Below are 19,234 nucleotides of genomic sequence, written 5' to 3' on the forward strand. Positions count from 1 at the left end.
AGACTTAATAGTCTGCAACCCAGATATTATAACAAACCTGGGAAATGCTCCACTCAGCTGGACTAATTATTACTGCTTCGCATTCTAACTAAAGATCCCTGCTAGACTCTCAAGTACCTCATCTCATTCAGCAGCACACTACGAACTCTGTAATAAGTTCGATATGGACATTTGAAATTCATCTAACCACCAGTTCAACTGGAGACAATAAATTCTGCAAAGAAAATGTATCACTGGATGACCAAAACCTTTGACAAAACAACCCCTATAAAAACATAAAAATGTGGTAAATGAAAAAGAAGCACCTTGGATGAATTAAGACTTAAGAAAATAAACAGACGTTTCTGAACACAAATATGTTTGAAATCAAAGAACCTTCAAAAGAGGATGTGTCTACACAGGCGCAATTCACAGAATCAGGCTGTTTGCGACCTCAAATTCTTTTGGCATGTACAAACACAAAACTGCTATTCTACAGAATTGTAGTTTGGACTTGCAAATCGGTATTTGGAAGTGGCGTGTTTAGGGGGACCCTTCCCAATTACCAAATCACAGTAGTGTGTATTAATGTTTTGCGACTGAATTAGGGTTACAAAACATTAATATTTTACCACTTCTTCAAAGGAGGTGGTAACCATTCACAAATGGGAAGAGGTCCCTTTAGGCCTGAGAATGTTAAAAAATGAATGGTAAACATTTCATTTTTGTTTTTGAAATGCATCCCATTTTCCTTTAAGAGAAAGAGGCTGAATTTTTTTAAAAAGATTGACTTAGATAAAAGTAACCACAGACATGATAGTCCGCGGACCCCAGGGGGCTTCCATCTCTGTGATGGCTATAATTCCTAATGGGTTGCAAACTGCGACCTCCCTCAATAGTAGGTCAACTTATGACCCACTAGGAATTGCTCATTTTAATTTAAAACTTTCATACATTAGAAATTGCAATTCAGTATGAATTACAATTTGGAAATCACAATTTCCAATGTTGGTACATCTGGCCCTAAATCCTGTCACCTGCTTAGTGATGGCATCTTTTTTCTTATGTCGAAGGACTATGAGAACAACTTTATTGCCATTTTTGTTCTGCTTCCCCCCACTTACTTGACGCTTAGAACCAATCCCATGCTGTAGCTTGATTAATTACACAATTGTAGGATTAGATTTTAGGGCTTGTATTTTAGATTTTAAGGTGATGGAATTATTAGAGAGTGACTATGATGCAATTGTAACTTGACTTAAATTGACATTTTCTATTTCTACCAAATGCTTTAAAAGCAGTACCTGATCTGAGAGAATCATCAAAAGGGAAGTGCAATGCTATACAATCTGGTTGATGCTGTGGTTGGCTGCACATTTTCCATGATTCAGCAAAGCACTCTTCACCTCAAAAGTAAATATACATTTAAGGCAAAAGCAACACTGTTGTCTGCCAAACCGTATGCAAAAAAATAAAATTAAGTCAAGACCATTGAGGGGTCCAGGTTACTGTTATGACACTAAGGGGGTTATTCCAACTTTGGAGGAAGTGGTAATCCGTCCCAAAAGTGACGGTAAAGTGACGGATATACCACCAGCCGTATTACAAGTCCATTATATCCTATGGAACTCGTAATACGGTTGGTGGTAAATCCGTCACATTTGGGACGGATTACCACCTCCTCCAAAGTTGGAATAACCCCCTAAATGTAGAATGGCACACCACTTATGAAAGTCAATGAAAAGTCCAGTCAAAGCATTGAAGGCCTAATTACTTTTTCCAGCAAAAGAGTTCTGATCTCTTGACTGTTAAGAAAGGTTGATAATATCATTTCACTTTCCTTTTTGCTTCTTCATAGATTACGTACTTTTCAATATGTGCAGTGGTGGACCACTCTGACTACTGAGTTCAAACCTGATGATGGCAGGTTTTGGATCCTCTATGTCTTAGGTTAGCTAATGCCATTCTAGTCCTTGACCAGATTTTCGACTCTGGAAGTAGATTGCTATTTGCTCCAATTGTAGAAAAGGGCCCAAAGTCCCACCTACTATCATCCTCTATATTTACAGGCCCCCCAGAGGCACAATCTTCCAGACGCTAGTCTTGACCATGAACTTGTACTGGACAGGGAAGGTCAATTTATTAAGCTATGAAAGGGCTAAGATATGGTGGGGTGTAGTTGCAGTAGATCAGGCTTTTTATTTGACAATAATAATACCATTGTATGTTAGAGAGGAAGGGCAACCTCTACCTTGGGTTATTCGACCGCAACTGTGCCTTCGACATTTCTGATAGGAACCAGCTAGTTCTTTGCTTGGTGACTTAAGGCTCCCACCCTGGTTTGGTGGTGCTCGTACATCTGATAAATCGAGATGCAATTGCATATATCTGATTTGGAACTGGGGGGAACTTATTGATAGAATAAACCTTTGCTAAGGGATCCACCATGGATGTACGTTAGTCCGACAGCTGCTTAATATCTTAAGAAAGCCTGTTGACTAATTACCTATGAGCAACAAAGATAGATATTGTGCCAATAATCATGCACTAAATACTTATTGAACCTTACCTATGCATCCATTTGATAGTTATTGTGCCAACAGGCATGGGTTAATCAGATAATTATTATGCAAGTTACCATACTCCCTTTAGATGGATATCAAACCAGTTATCATAAACCCTTTATTATACTAGAAAGGCCCTCATTATGAGTGGCCTCTCAATGCCATTGGGGCCACTAGCAGCAGTTTTCAGCTGCAGCTGAATTAAGGTGCTCATTATGAACACGGCGGTAACACCCGCCGTGTTCATGCTGGCGGTCAAAACCCTGACCGCCAGTGTCCCCGGATCCCCGCCGGCCAAATAATGAAACTTTCTGTGGGCCGGCAGGCGGAAACATTGTTTCCGTCCGCCGGCCCACAGAAAGGCCTGGCCAGGACATTGACGGCGGAATGCCTCTGTGCGGGGGGTGCAGCTGCACCCGTCGCGCAGATCACTGCCCGAAAATCAGGCAGTGACCTGCGCGATGGGGCACTGCACCGGGGCCCCTGCACTGCCCATCAAAATGCATGGGCAGTGCAGGGGCCCCCAGGGGTGCCCCGGGGCACCCCCTCCGCCAGCCTTTCACTGGCGGGATAACCTGCCACAGAAAGGTTGGTGGATCAGGAAACATTATCCGAGGGGTAGCGCAGCTACCCTGTTGGATGGTGTTTCCACTCACCGCCAGGCTGCCTGATGGCAGAAGCCTGGGAGTGAGTGAGGGCTGTCGATGGCAGCCCTCACCATGATCATTATGTGGCGAGTTGGCCTGCCATGCCGGCTGGCGGTTTCAGCCACCAACGCCGGCATGGCGGGCCAACCCGCCGTGTTCATAATGACCACTTAAGTGGTTTTCTTTCATATGGAGAGTTCGGGTGCAGAAAACAGCCAAAACATTTGTAGGGAAGTCTATGGGGAAATTTAGAATTACAGTGGGATTCAGACCCATAATTACAGATTTTCATGATAATTCCCTATTTCGTGGTGGATACTCAGGACTCAACAGATAATGGAGCAGATTTGTCCCACCCCTGCAGATACCATACCTCTAGTATTAGAACCTCTGGGGTGAATCTGGCTTATTTTACCGCCCTCTTTCAATGAGGGCCTAAGCATATACCATGAGTAACCACATGTATGCCTACAAAGGAGTGTTGCGTTTGGATGAAACAGATGTTGAATTTTTGTTCTTTGTTACTCAATATCAAGTCATACCAGGTTCTTATTTCCCTATTGCCATTGGTGGATTTCTATTCACTGTTCTTTTAAAGGTTACAGCATTGGGTGCGATCTTGGATACCATTCTTCAATGGAGAAGCTAATGAATATTACAACCTGGTCACACAGCAATATTTAAAACCACTTGAATGCATTAGCCCTTTTACTCCAGCCCTAGTATGGCAAACATTCCTGGGTAACTGAGTTAGGAAAATGCCCTGTTTGCTATGCTCAATATATCTGTATTTTTAAAAACTTCCAATGTTGGCCTGGCCTTTCGGGAGTTTGACACTGCCAGATGGGTCATCTTGAAAGAGCCAGTGTGTAGGCAACTATGTGATGAGACCGACAAATACAGCCAACACACTTATCCTTTGATGGTGGCTTATTAGGAGTTCAGTTACAAGGACATTGTGTAGAGTCCCACAAAGGGATCATAAATCTCCGAAGAGCAATATTTTTTCTAGCTCTGAATTCTGCACATACTTCAGGATGTGAAACTTCCCTGTAATATTTTAAAGACATTGTAGCATTTTCATCCTCCACAGATGCATCTTATCTTATAGGTTTCAAAAGTGAAATGTGCCAAAGCTGGTGGTAGCTTCTTAGTTTTGTATATTTAGCTCTGACTCCAAAATGGGCTTCTTGGAAACAATTAACTAGCATTTATAGGACAGTAAAGATACGGATGGTTTGATTGCACTTGTATCAGACCTGCCAGTTGAATTAAAAATCACACTATGGGCCTGATTACGACTCCGGCGGAGGGGATTACACCGTCCCAAATGTGACGGATATCCCACCCGCCGAATTACGAGTTCCATAGGATATAATGGACTCGTAATTCGGCGGGCGGGATATCCGTCACATTTGGGACAGAGTAATCCCCTCCGCTGAAGTCGTAATCAGGCCCTATGTGAGAAGGGGGCGGTGCCTTGGAGGGGGTATGGCCTGGTGCTGCGAAGCACCTAAGAGGCACTTGTGCCCCCACTCTCAAACCCTCTCCTTAAAAAATCATAAGCTTGATGAGGCTGTTGCTGATGTCCTGGGGAGTTTTCACACCCATTAATGGACGTCGGCCGTTCAAAGTCTCAAAAGAAGGGCTGAAAAACACTGTTTACAGTAGTTTTCTGCTCTTTTTCCCTACCACCGTGTGATATCAGTTCTTCACCAGGTGAACGTGTGAAGAGAGTAGATATTGTGTGTCACGCAGTGACACTGTGTGAGTTGAAAGGTCTGCTGGATGCCCAATTAAGATGATATGCAATACAAATATTAAAGAAATAAAATCATGGAGCAGCTATTCTACCAGTTACCATGTGACCAACAGATTGTTGATGAAAAATTAATCATGTACCTATGAAATCAAGTGGTTATTGCACCAATGATTATTCACCCATCCAACTGTTAATGTGCAAGTGATGAGTCACTCAAAAAGCTGTGTTTGTGTCAATGATCATACACCAACACAATGGTATTGTGCCAATAACCATGCACTTATGAAGTTGTGATTGTGCCAGTAATCAAGCATTCATAAAGATGTTGTGATCCCATTCATTATGCACTCATTATAATGCAATTAACGTATCGAATGAAGGGCCTGATTTAGAGTTTGGTTGATGGGTTACTCCATCACTTACAGATATCTGATATGGCTTAGTGCAAGTGCCATTGGACATGCACTTGTAATAAGGAGGATGGGATATCTACCACAAATGTGATCGATATTTAGTCCCCCTTTTAACAAGTTCCATAGGATATAATGCACTTGTAATAATGTATACAGGAAGTCCATCACAAACGTGAAGGATATCCTGTCCACCTTTTTATAAGCTCCATAGGATATAATGCACTTGTAATAAGGCGGACAGGACACCCATCACGTTTTTAATGGAGTAACACGTCCACCAGCTCTAGATCAGGCCCCATATTTTCTGCCTCCATTTGAAACATGCACTCGAATCTGCTTATCCTGCTTGTTCAAAGAGACAGTTATATTGTTTTGTCTACATTTATGTGCATGTCATTGAAAACTGCGAGCCATAATTATAATGCATCTTTAAAAAGTTTGCAATCAGGATCAGTGTGTTTTTACTCCATTAACCAACAAATAGTAGGACGTTTGCAAAATGAAGCTTTCTAATATGAATGCCTTATCCAAAGTACTACAATTAAGCAGTCATAGAAATGGGGGTAAAACGTACTTGTAAAGAACACTCAAAATTGATCTCTCTTTGGCTGCATTTAGGTTTGTCTTCAGCAGCGTTCACAAACCATTGTGTTGTCACCAGTCAGTACACGGTAGTCTTTCTCGTCAGATACTAACTTACATATGGGCAAGTGAAGGCTGCTAACTACCCATGTTATACACTATGTATACGCTGGTATTAACAAACCACATACCCCTCTGGAGGACACTGGAGCAATGGGTGTTTAGAAGACACTGAAGATTGTGTTCATCAAGCCTGGAGGAATGGTGGAAAGTGGAGGTTCTTCTCTGTTGGACCTCAGTGGCTAGTGTGAAACCTGGGGCCCTAAAGCATGAGGTGTAGATAGAAGTATTTTGTGAAAAAACATACCTTTCCACTGTGAAAGCTGTTATTGAGCAGGAGGAGACGTTGATGCCCAAATACTGAAAGTAGGTGATGAGCAGACAGCCCGCATGTCCGTAAATCCAGGTCCCGGCCAGACTGTCTGAGACGTTGGGTAATCCAGCCGCTACCAGCACCATGAGGTCTGCCACGGCTAAGCTGACCAGGTAGCAGTTGGTGGGAGTCCGCATGTCCCGTGTGGTGAACACCACCAGCACCACCATCATATTGCCAATTATACCAACCCCGCAGATGACCAGAACCAGAAACACCGAGATGGTCTTGTATTCGATCATGCCCAGTACCAAGTCATTGTTGGCCAGGGAAATATTGGTGGGGCTGTCAAACTTACTGCTGTTCTCCATGGCGATGGCTGCCCTCTGAGACCTGAAGATGTAGATTAAACAAATAACTTTTCTTGTAGCCTAGGCAACCATAATCCAAACCGTGCCTATAGTGATTGGTGGAATGGAAGTCTTTGAAGGAGTATTCCTACATCTTTCAACACCAACACAGTTTTCCTTAAATTTCTAAAAGGTTGAAGAGCTGGTGAGACAGGCAGTCTTGAGCCCACTGCCATGATCTACAAGAAAAAAACAACATAGTACAACAAATGAATACAAGCAAACTATCACAATATTATAAATGTTTTACTTCATAACAGGCACTCTTGACATTGCAGAAAACAGAATTGATGGGATTGAAGCACGTGATAAAATAAGGACGAATCCAAAATCACACAGTACATCTGTGGTGACTGCACCTGAGGAACTTTTGACTCCCAGTCGCATCTCTGAACGGACGGACCAGAACTCCTTCTTCACCTCTTCAGAGGCTCTCGACTTTTGAAGCGTTCTTTTAATCTATCTCACTCTAAAGGTGAGTGACTGATCATTCTACGCTGCACTTGCATGAGTGATCACATAAGCAGTTCACCTATATCTACACATAGTCAACATCTCAGTATCAGTCTTCCTTTGATGACATCACTGAAAGTGACATCATCATCATCATCATCATATACTTTATTCGACCATAGGTCATAAAAGTTACACATTAAATCGTACAAAAAGAGTGCGTTTGTTCCATTATACTTTCACACTGGCTTAAAATAAATTTTAGAATAAAAATAGCTTCTCTAAAACCTTCAAAATCCGACCCAAGATTTAAAAATTTAAAGTGCTAGGTTGATGCTACATAGTGATACAGTTCCTTGATAATTTAGATAGCATACTTTGACATGAAGAGCCTGCTCCCGGCACAATCATCATATAGGCAAATTTAGGCACTGCCAAGTCATTAGAGACACCCGCACAGTGAAATAAAAGCTTATATAATAACTTAAAATGGATATCGGATTCATGTTAAGATGGCACGAATACCAGACAGGTGCACAAAAATAACTATTTGCGGCTAGCACTAGTGAAAAAAAAATAGCAGAAACACAGGATGATTACCCACATATTTGTCTGAGAAAAATCTATTCCAAGCCCTATCCAAACCACATGGTCAATAATTTATCATCATCATCATCATCAACTTTGTTCGATCAATGACCATAAAACACATATAACAAGATAATAAAAAATTCTTAAGCAAATAAATAAATACACATCTATGAATTGGTGTAGAAACATTAGAACAATAACTTAAATTGCACATATGACTCTAAAACTTATCTATAGAAGAGATGAGACCTTAAATTACTTTTTGGAGATGGCATCGTATGCGCCAAGCTGTTGCTAAATACTTGCTTACTGAAAGAATTACGTCGGCTGAATTGTGGCTTTTTAGAACCCGTAGAGCCAAAGAGCAGTTCTTGAATCCCATGACCCTGCAAATATTGCGGATCCACTGAAAGTGACATCATATGCAGTGGTAACCAGTGTGTCATGAGCCCTAGCACAAGGAAGGAAATGGTGCATTGCATTACGTTGTATGCAACTCATACAAAGAGAAAAAAGCCTCCAAGGATAGTTTTGTGCAGGAAGGTAACCCTTACTGAACAAAAGATATCCTGTCCATAATGCAGACTCCTTTGTGCTATGGCGCAAGGGTGCCTGTGTTGTTATTAGGCAGCCCAAAGTGCACCAGCTCAAAGAGGGCTTAGAACTGTGCCATTTCTTTCAAGATATGGTGCAGCTGTGCTTTCTTCAGATGACGTACCACAGTAAGCTTGCTTCCTGCATTGCATTGCACCACCTCTTTGTAATTATGGCCCATAGTAACCAGTTTACCCAAAAAATAGTAAATCTGCACCCATACAAGTACTCATTGAATGGTTGCAAATATACTACTTTTTAAAATGTACAGACATTGGCAGTAATAAGCTTGGAAAGCTTTGACAGACTCAGGGTTCCAGGCATACTGATGGAATAAAACACCAAAAAGGTGATGAGACAAAAGCTTGCATAATGTCTAACCACTGGCAATCTATGGGTGTAGCATTCCAAACCATTGTTTTTCACCCAATGTGCCACTCTAGACAGAGGGCCTGATTTAGGATTATAGCAGACAGAGTAGAGGCAGACAGGGTGGCAGAGGACTTTACTGCCTTTACTCTGCCTGCCAAACTTAGAGATAGCTGCCAGCTCGGCAGACAGCTCTACACATTGGCAGGGACCGCCACATGAAAAGTTTAACAGACGGCTCCGACAAACTTTACTGCCGACCATCAAACTTTTGCAAAGTTTTTTAATTTTCAATAATAAACTGCCAAAGCGAGGGTTTCTTTCTTGAAAAGTAAACAAATTGAATGACCACTACACCAGTTTTCTCAGATGGTGTGGACCTCGTTTCTATTTTACTGTCCCTGTCTGCCAGGATATACCTTGTAGTGATGGACAGACTTGTGGTTGAAGGAAGTTTTACTCTGACAGTAAATTTTACCTCATCACCGTAAAACTTGTGATCCAGTCAACTCAAAATCAGGTGGGCAAACCTTGAGTTTGGCACAGAGGATACTCCAACACCGTTGTAACAGAGTACCTGTCTGACAACTTCTAAATCGGCCCCAGAGGCCCACCTAAGGCAAACCAATACTGACTATGCTCCTCATGGGAACAATTCATCCGAACCTTGACCCCCATGCATTCACCCTGGGGCCCATAGCTTTTTTTGTTGGAAAATTTGAGAGTCACGCCCCTTAATTCTCACTGACTAAACTACACTTCTGAGAGTTGGGCCTAAAACGGTAGTGCATTGCTAGTCAGATTATCTTGCCAATAACACTGCTTGTGTTACAGTGTGTCTGCATGTACAGAAATGGTACTGGTAGGAGCCAAGTAGGGTGAGGTGAGGATAAATAGCTTGCAGATAGATAGTGAAAAGTAAGTATTAAAAAGGTGTGGAATGACGCTGGTGTGAGTATGACTGACTTTATTTGATTTGCCCACCCTTGGTATAATGCTAGACCTGTCATAATGGTGGTAGTCACTGGCATAATGTGGGCACCTATTACATAATGGGTACCACTATCCACATTACATTTTAGTTACCCTAAAATAAGGATAGTAATTCTTAGAGTATTGTTTGCCCCAATAGCATGGTGGAGCTCCCCAGTGGTAAAATGCTAGCCCTAACGTGATGATAATCCTTAGGATATTTTTGGATATCTATGGCACGATGGTGTCAGTCTCTGGTATAATGTCAGCCTTTGTCAAGACTTTGTTAGAGTGCGGGCCCAACTGTGGTATAATGTGAGTGCAAGCAAGTAAACTTGTGCACCCATGCCGTGATGGTGTCCATATTTAGTATGAAGTTAACCCTGACACAATGGTGATAGATCTTGGAATATTGTGAGCATCCTCGTCATAATGGTACACACTGTGCTATAATGCCATCCCTGTAATAATGGTAGTTGGCACTGGTATGTTGTGGATTCCTGTGGCATAATGATGTCAGATTCATGGCATGGATATAATAAGCACCCTTGTTTAATTAATATCATTCATGGCATATTGTTAGGATTCATGGCATGATGGTGTCTTCCATGGGTACAATGCAAGTCTTGCAATAGTGGTGCTAATTCCAGGCATGATGATGCCTACCCCTAATACACATCTAGCCCTGGCATAATGATGGTCAGTTCTGGCCTAAAACTTGGCATATGATGTCCATCTCTGGTATAATGCTGTTCCTGGCATTATGGTAGCAATTTTATTGGCATATTGTCAAAATCCATTAAAGGTGGGTGCCCACCCTTGACACAATACAAGCTTTGGCATATTGTCTTATTGTGGGAATTAATAGCATGAGCATGCTGACCCATGGTAAAATGCTGGTCCTGTTATAATGGTGATAATTGTTAACATATTGTGGGTCACATTGGCATGATGATGTCCACAGTTCTTCTATTACTGTCCCAGGTTTATTGGTGGTGCAGCCTGGAATAGTGGAGTTGAATGGCATGGCAGTGCTTACCCGTGGTCTAATGTTGGCCGTGGGAAAATGGGGGTTATTCCTGGTGTACAGTTGGCATCTATGACATGATGATGCCCACAACCGGCATAATGCTGACCCTGGCATACTGACGGAAATGTTGGCATAATGGGGGTGAATTACATAAATGTGGCTACTCCTGATAAAATGCTAGCTCTAGCATAATTTTGGCAATTTCTTGCATATTATGGGCATCCGTGATATCCTCTGGTGGCACATGGGCATGCGTGTAGAACCTATTGTCTGACAGTAGTACTGATAAATTGATAGCATTGATAGCTAGGCACCAAACATGGATTTACTCAAAATGAAAACGACAGGGCTTTATTTGGAGAAAATGACTTTATTTCTCCAAATCAAAACCCTGTATATAATAGCAAAATGTGTGTATTTTCATAAAGCGGGATGCTAATACTTAGCTCCAACATTTTATACGTTCAACTGTATACTGAAAGTTGATATCTGGGTTTTAATCACAATTGTCTCAGAACTTAATGAACACGATTGGTGGAACCCACCTGCTGTCCGAGCCTGTAAGGTATCCCTAAGCTAAGCAATAACATGGCTGCATGAGCCTGTAAATTTGCAGCGGTACGCCTTGTATACATTTTACTCCCACAGACAATGGCATATAGTATGGGGCAGTTCATTTCAGCCATTGGCTCCCTTCCCAGTGCATGACGGCACTGGTCTTTTCTCATCATGTACATCTAACTAAAAAGTAGTCCAGTTCAGTGTCAATCATTCGTGGGCCAATGTGTCCTTTTTATTTTGTATTTTTTGTATTTTGTGAGGGCTCAGTACCTCCGTAGATACTGCCACGTGTAGCTCCCTATATCCGCACCAGCACTGCAGGCAAGGCTCATCTTCGAATGGGAGCTAAACCCATTCAAAAAAAGACTGTGCATTCGCACTGATGCGCGCGCACACGCATGGGTAAACACTGTTAAGAGGCCTTTTAATACCATTCAAAGATGGCATCTCATGCAAGCGGGTGCAAAGGCAAAGACAGTAGACTTTGAATATTTGATATGCTATAGCAAAAAAGATTCACACATGTCCACCCATGTGTGTGGGGGCATGAGTATGCAGGGTGGCTATCTGTTAATGTGTATTCTAAAGTATAGCAAATCATTTATTATCATTATAATATGTATATGCATGCATGCTTGCTTTGCTTATTGATGCTTCAACTCTGGGTTGATATGTATGCAAAATACTCTGCCTCTGAAGCACTATGTCATACATTCCATCAGTAGGTGGACCAGGACTGTATAACTGTATATATATATGTAAATAGATAGATAGATAGATAGATAGATAGATAGATAGATAGATAGATAGATAGATAGATAGATAGATAGATAGAAAGATAGATAGATAGATAGATAGATAGATAGATAGATAGATAGATAGATAGATAGATAGATAGATAGATAGATAGATAGATAGATATTCCAAATAATTGGCAACAAAAGGACATGCTGACAGCTGCTCTGCCAAGTCAAATCTAAAAAGAAAAAATTCTGCTGGAAGCAGCCAAAAGAGTTGGGATTGTGCTAAATGCAATGGTAAAATATGAGGGCAACATCTCAGTATATCTCCTAGGGATCCTGCAAATCAGGAGCTGTAGGCATCCGTACCTCGACAGCAGACATTTCAGTTTGATTGGCGCAAGGTATACTAGGGACTCATGAATATGTATAAGCAAAGTTTGTGTAATTTCCATTTGCATAACTTTTTGGGAAAATCTTACTGTGCGAAATTATGCAAAATATTAAATGAGCGTTTTGTGCTATATTTTGGGCCGAAAAGTATTTGGACGCGAGGATGCCTTTCCTAGTAAACAAACAGTGCAAAAACAGAGGCACCTCCAACAGCAACCGTCTGCGTTTTAGTCGTTCACATGGTACCCATGAACTTGTGCTAAATGTTTGCCACAAATGGTGCGTAAATTTGTGACATGGCCTTACAGCGTAATTTCGGGTAACAAGTGTAGAATGACGTTGCTCAAATTATGGGAGATTTCGTAGGTATAGCAGAAATTTTACTCGGGCCTTAGGCCCACTTGCCTCTTGCCATTTGAGGCCTGTATATGCATTTATTTAAGTATTTTGTACAGGGTGGAATGGCCGTACCTGAGCACATAAGCGATTAAGTGGTTAGTGAAGAAGGATGTGAGGAGTAGAACGAGAACCCGGAGTATTCTGCGTATATTACGAATCATAAATGACAAATACTCTTTCTCTAATAATTGGGCAGGTGTGTTAAAAAAAAGCGTCCTTGACGATAATTCAGGAAGACTTCACGGGTAATTCATAATGACTTCAACAAATGATTATTTCAGGAGTGCGAGACTATAATGAGAAAAAGATGTGTATATCTCTGTATCATTGGTGTAACAATGGCACCCTCAGCTCCCGCGGTGTGGTGTGGTGGGGGGGAACGACCTTCAGGGGACCCCTTTAACACAGCACCTGGCCTGAGTGAGTCCAAAGGCTGGAGGCCCTCCATGTTCTCTGCAAGGGGGGCCCTTTCCATGTTCATTACACCACTGCTCTGTGTGAATTCCTTCAGTCATAATTTTGAAACATCTTTATTTATTGAACACGTTGGAAACATCAGTAAATATGAAATACTTCTGAGTACACTGCGCATGGAGATGGTGGTACTGAGAGCAGCATTAAATGCTTTGCAGAGAGCAGCAGGCAAACACTTAGGGCCTGATTTAGAACTCAGCGAATGGATTACTCCATCACAACGGTGATTGAAATCCCTCCGACCGAAATCTAAATCTCATAGTATATAATGGGATTTACATTTTGGCAGACAGGATATCTGTCTCCGTTGTGTCAGAGTAACCCATCCGCCAAGTTCTAAATCAGGCCCTTAGGTTTTTCAGTCTGCATCACTGGAATTGAATGGGATTTCTCTGAGGAGACTGTCAGGAGAGCCAATGGGAGGGAGAGGGACACCAGCTGGTTCTATAAAGAAAATGCCTGACAACAACTATTTGTCTAAAATGAAGAAATCAGTCACACGAGGCTGCCAATAATGATGATAATGCAGTATACAGAGTTGTCTGCCATAATAGGAAGAGTCAGCAGTCAAAGGTGTGGGGGGCTGACTGCTGACTGCTGAAAGTTAGATGAAATATAAAAAAAGCGGTAGATAGATGCTTAAATATATCTCAGCCACTGGTAATTACTCATGGCCACATTGCAGTTTGTTGTTATTTTGCACACCAGATCACCTCAGTTTCAACCCAGCCATATGCAAATCAGCCTTGACCCTTCTCTAATAGGAACATTCCAGTCCAAACTGCCAGGCAAGGTCCTCCCTGAACAGGAACACAACTAACCCAAAACCGGTTTCACTCTGATTGGGGCTCATCAGTTGGGTGCAGCTTGGTTCCAATGGCACAGTATGCATGGGACCACTCTGTAAGCATCAATAAATATGAAATACTACATGAATGCACTGTGCATTTGAGACGGTGCAGAGAGTAGCATTGAAGGCAGTGTAGAGAACAGCTGACAAATATTTTTTTCAGTCTATGTCATTGAATGGAATGAGATGTGTTAGACTTTTTCATCCTTGGCGTGGTCTCCCTAAACGTTTTGCCTCTGTTCCCCAAGTTGTTGATGTGTGCTGGACTCTGATTTTACTGTTTTGTTACTCTGGGCACATTACCACTGCTAACCAGTGCTAAAGTGCAAGTGCTCCTTTACAAAATGTGTATGTAATTGGCTTATCCATGAATGACATATTTGATTTACTAGTAAGTCCCAAGTAAAGTGCACTGAAGGTGCCAGGGCCTGTAAATCAAATGCTACTAGTGGGCCTGCAGCACTGGTTGTGCCACCCACATAAGTAGCTCTGTAATCATGGCTCAGACCTGCCACTGCAGTGTCTGTGTGTGCAGTTTTAACTGTAAATTCGACTTGGCAAGTGTACCCACTTGCCGGGCCTAAACATTCCCTTTTCTTACATGTCAGACACCCCTGAGGTAGGCCCTAGGTAGCCCAATGCAGTGTATTGGTAAGGTAGGGCATATAGTAATGTGCTTTATATGTCTTGACAGTGAATATTGAAATATTGCTAAATTCTTTTTTCACTGTTGCAAGGCCTATCCCTCTCTTAGGTTAACATGGGGGCTACCTTTAAATCTGATTAAAGTGTAGATTCCCTTTAGGAGTGGATGGACATGTGGAGTTTGGGGTCTCTGAGCTCACAATTTAAAAATATATCTTTTAGTAAAGTTGATTTTAAGATTGTGTGTTTGAAAAAGCCACTTTTAGAAAGTGAGCATTTTCTTGCTTATACCATTCTGTGACTCTGCCTGTTTGTGGATTCCCGGTGTGGGTCAGTTTGACAGTTGGGCTGATTGCACCTCACACTAGGGGATCTGGGGTGTAGCCTGCATATCCTGATGAGCCATCTGTGCTAGGAGGGAGGGGAGGAGTGGTCACCAACACCTGAAGGGCTGTGACTGCCCTCACACAATGCAGTCTCTAACCCCCTGGTGAGTGTCTGGGGCCTGGACTGGGCAAGGCAGGATTTCACATTCAAAAGAGACTTTACTTTGAAGTAGGGCTACTTCAAAGGAGAAATTGGGTATAAGAAGGGCACCCAAAACCACAGACTTTAGAATCCCTTCTGGAAACAAGAGGAACCTCTGCCTGGAGAAGGGCTGAAGAGTTGAGGAAGAAAAGCTGCGCTGCCTGTGACTGTGCTTTGTGGAGCTATCCTGCAGTTGCTGCTTCTGCCAGAGTAAGAGGGCAAAGACTGGACCTTGTGTGCCTTCCATCTTGAGAAGAACTCTCCAAGGGCTTGATTTAGAGCTTGCCTCCTGTTGTTTGAAGTCTCAGGGACAGCAAAGACTTCTCTCTGCCAGCACCTGGAGCCTCTGGAGAGACTCCTACTCTGGCCTGTGGTGCCCATCCAGTTCCTGGTACCCTGAAAGGAGAAGCTGGCAGCCTAAAGAAAAGGAAATCCATGCACAGAGCGCCGTGTGGGGAAAAGATCGACACAACTGAAGAAACGACGCACAGCCGGCTCCGCGGCTGAAAATCAACACTCACCGGAAATGCGACTGAAAAATCGATGCACGGAGCAGGAGAAACGACGTGCAGCATCACTGACGGAGGCTGGGAGATCGCAACCCGTGCTGTGTGGTTTTTGGATCATCGTGCGGCTGGATTTCCTACTCAAGTACCGCCGGACATGTAAAAACAATGCAAGGCCTGCCTGGACCCGAGAGTGCTGATCGGATCGACGAATTGCTCTCCTGCGGAGAGAAGACACAATGCGCCCCAACCCGACGAAAGAAGAAACAACGCAAGGTCCCGCTCGTGAGTGGAATCGACCAATCGCAAGCCCTTTTTGATGCCCACTCGCCCATGCGGGGTCATTTTTGACGCACACAAGGTACTTTTTCACACTAACAGCGTTAGTGTGTGTTTGAAACTACTTAAAGACTACTTTTTGCATTTTTATTATTCCCTTGACTTGTGTATTGTGGATTTTTGTCATTTTGGTCTTGTTTTGTTTAGGTAAATATTTCCTATTTTTCTAAACCTGTGTTGTGTCATTAAGTGACTGTGTGTGTTGGCACAAATACTTCACACCTAGCACTCTGAAGTTAAGCCTACTGCTCTGCCAAGCTACCAAGTGGATAAGCAGGGGTTAGGTGAGGGTGTTTCTCTTTTACCCTGACTAGAGTGAGGGTCCTTGCTTGAACAGGGGGTAACCTGACTGTCAACCAAAGACCCCATTTCCAACAAGATGTCTCAGAGATGATTGGTAGGAAAGCCAGTGGGAGGGAGGGAGAAGCCAGCAAGCTTTATGAAGGAAAAGCCTGACCACAACTATTTGTGTATAACGAAGTAATGGGTCACAATGAAGGTCCTAATGATTATATTATTGCAGTATTCAGAGTTGTATGCTGTAATAGTAAGAGTCAGTGGCCAGAGGTAACTGTGTGGTGCTCACTGGTGAAGGTTAGATTGAGGTCATCTCCAAGCAGGGTCCTGTCTGATGACTCCTGTCTATACTAAATTCAAAAAGAACATCAGAGGGAGAAAGGTTGCAATCTTCCTACTCACCCATGGATAACAGAGCCTACATCAGCCACCTGCCAAGAAGCCTTTCAATCCTCAGGAGTTGGACAGCTCAGCCCTTCAAACAAACCCAAGGTTCCATCAAGAAAGGCTTAAGTACCCTGACACCCCACTCAATATGCCCAAGCCTGTGTATTGACAGTGCCCTGGCTACCAGGCTTTTCTCCTGCTAGTTACCATTTCGCATTCCTGTTACCTGGTGATACCGGTATCCATATCTAGTACAAATGGACATTCCCTACTATTTGGTGATTCATGTACCAGTGGGGTAGAACCCGTGCAGATGTGTCACTCTGCTACCACTCTAGCACCGTGCACCATATCTGCTGTAGACACAGGTTGCTGGGGCGTATGCTACTTCCTGTATTGCCATTAATGTGGTACATGGCAGAATGAATGTAGACTGATCATTTCTGAGCTTGAGAGTGAGTTAGTGAAGATCCAATGGCAGCAACAGAAGGGGAGCCCTTGAGTACTTTGCTTTTCAAAGGAGCACCCAGAGGTCTGGCAAAGAAGGTGTGGCAGTTGATAGGCAGCAGTAGAAGCAATGGAGCAACTGAGCGCTCTTAATTCACATGACCATCTAGCAGGAGCAAAAGGAAAGCCACTGGGCACCCTGATTTTTACACAGGGCGCCTGGCTGCAACAGTGATACAGAAAAAATCAGTGCCCTGTTCTGGAGCATGCATGGTGCCTATCCTGTTTGCTTTTAATCTTTCCAGCAAAAGATCCATTCGTGATATTACTGTGGGCCAAGGAGCGGGTGATAACCTAGTTAGATGCAAGCCCTCCACTGACATCTTTGTTAAGCTGCACTTGAGGCTGCAATGCCTTTCAGGCTGCAACACCATCGATATACTACTTTTAAACCACCTTTCAACTCTAGATGCATAGAATATTAACATCTGGGAAATGTAGTCAGCTGACACCAAATTGTGATGCACACCACATTCTCCCTATGCCTCAGAGGGGCTAACACAAACAAGCTAATAGCTGAAGAGAACTGACCTAAGCCCCCTTATGTGTGTTCTGAATTGTGTATTGTCTATGTTGTGTTTTGTGTTAACGTGAAGCCTTGCTAAACAGCTAAAGCTGTCTGTAGCCAGACCTAAAAATGAAACTAGCAAACACTGAGAGCTATGGTGGAGGCTAATTGTATGTTCATAGAGTGCCAGGCCAGTTAAACAATGAAGAAGAAACTGCAACTGGAATCAAGAGAGCTCTGGACTTTTTCAAGTGAATAATGAAGGACCCTGCAAAAGCTCCAGTTTTTGCATCCTCACTTCATCCCAATTTCCTAATCCCTTGCTCTTCCCAACACTTGCCCCAAAGGTGTATTATAAAGAGTGAACTCGAACACACCATAAAATTCTGATATCTTACCAGTGATTCCAGTGGTATCTCCCGTAGGAGTTTGTTAATTCCGATGCTCCCGATTGGCTCACTACAGATCCAGTGAGAGCCTGAGCCAAGGCCTGGGTAGATTCTCTCCACGCCCCTCATACTGACTGCACAGATAGTGGAGCTATCCATGCAGATTTGTTGGCTGCCAGGCCAGAGGGCTCCTGCGACAGACACATCCTTCTACAGGGTACCCCTGGGTGTGGGATCCTTGTCAGTGGCACTCTTGCCAGTGGCTCCTCGTCCCTTGGTGCCTGCCTTGGAAAAACATCTTGCCCTTCTGCCAGCAGAGTTAATACTGCCTTTTACCAGCATCCCTCCAGGCATTGTCAGCTGGAGGTGGGACTACAAGGCAAACCCAGCACAGTAATTCTCAAGTTACCACTCAGTGTATGGTCACTTTACTAAGGAACATGGAACACAGCTTGTGTATTTTGAGCTAGAAAGGAAGCCATATATTCGTATGTTCCACTGACCTCTAACATTGAAGCAAGAGGGTGCGAAGGTTTTCATGTCTATCTTAGGGGAAAAGGGTACTAGAAAATCTCCCATGTTTCTTCTGTATTGCTGGTTAATCACAGCAGTCCATAAACCACCCGGTTCACTCATGACAAGGCTTTCAAACAAGTTGTACCTGTGGGTTTTCTGAGCGATGAGGAACGAGGTGCTCTGGCAATAGACGCATAGCCAAAATCTCTTTTCACCTTCCTGCTTCTTGATCCTTCAGCTGAAGATCTGGAGTGGGGAGGTGAAGCAAACAGCTTCTTAACATCATCGTATACCTGTAAAGTGGGCTTCTTGGCGCAGAATAGTTTATTGTTAGCCACCTTAATGGTACCCTTTTTATTGATACGATGAGGATGGGTCAGTGATAGATCCCTCCAGTAGTTGCATTAGTCTGCCTAGCAAACATGCGTTGCTTGTAACTTCAAAAAGAAAAGACCA

General features: G+C 43.0%; 1 protein-coding gene across 2 annotated transcripts in view; it reads right to left on the bottom strand.

Annotated features, from left to right (window-relative positions):
* The window catches only part of LOC138268280 (thyrotropin-releasing hormone receptor-like), a 140,364-nt gene that overhangs the window by 63,728 nt on the left and 57,402 nt on the right, over positions 1-19,234 (bottom strand). For both annotated transcript variants that reach the window (XM_069217774.1, XM_069217775.1), the window contains exon 2: positions 6,315-6,909. In XM_069217774.1, the coding sequence (XP_069073875.1) occupies positions 6,315-6,691 (377 nt within the window). In that variant the 5' untranslated portion in view covers positions 6,692-6,909. The remainder of the gene's footprint in view (positions 1-6,314; positions 6,910-19,234) is intronic.

Source organism: Pleurodeles waltl, chromosome 12 (assembly GCF_031143425.1).
Source record: "Pleurodeles waltl isolate 20211129_DDA chromosome 12, aPleWal1.hap1.20221129, whole genome shotgun sequence".
NCBI lineage: Eukaryota > Metazoa > Chordata > Amphibia > Caudata > Salamandridae > Pleurodeles > Pleurodeles waltl.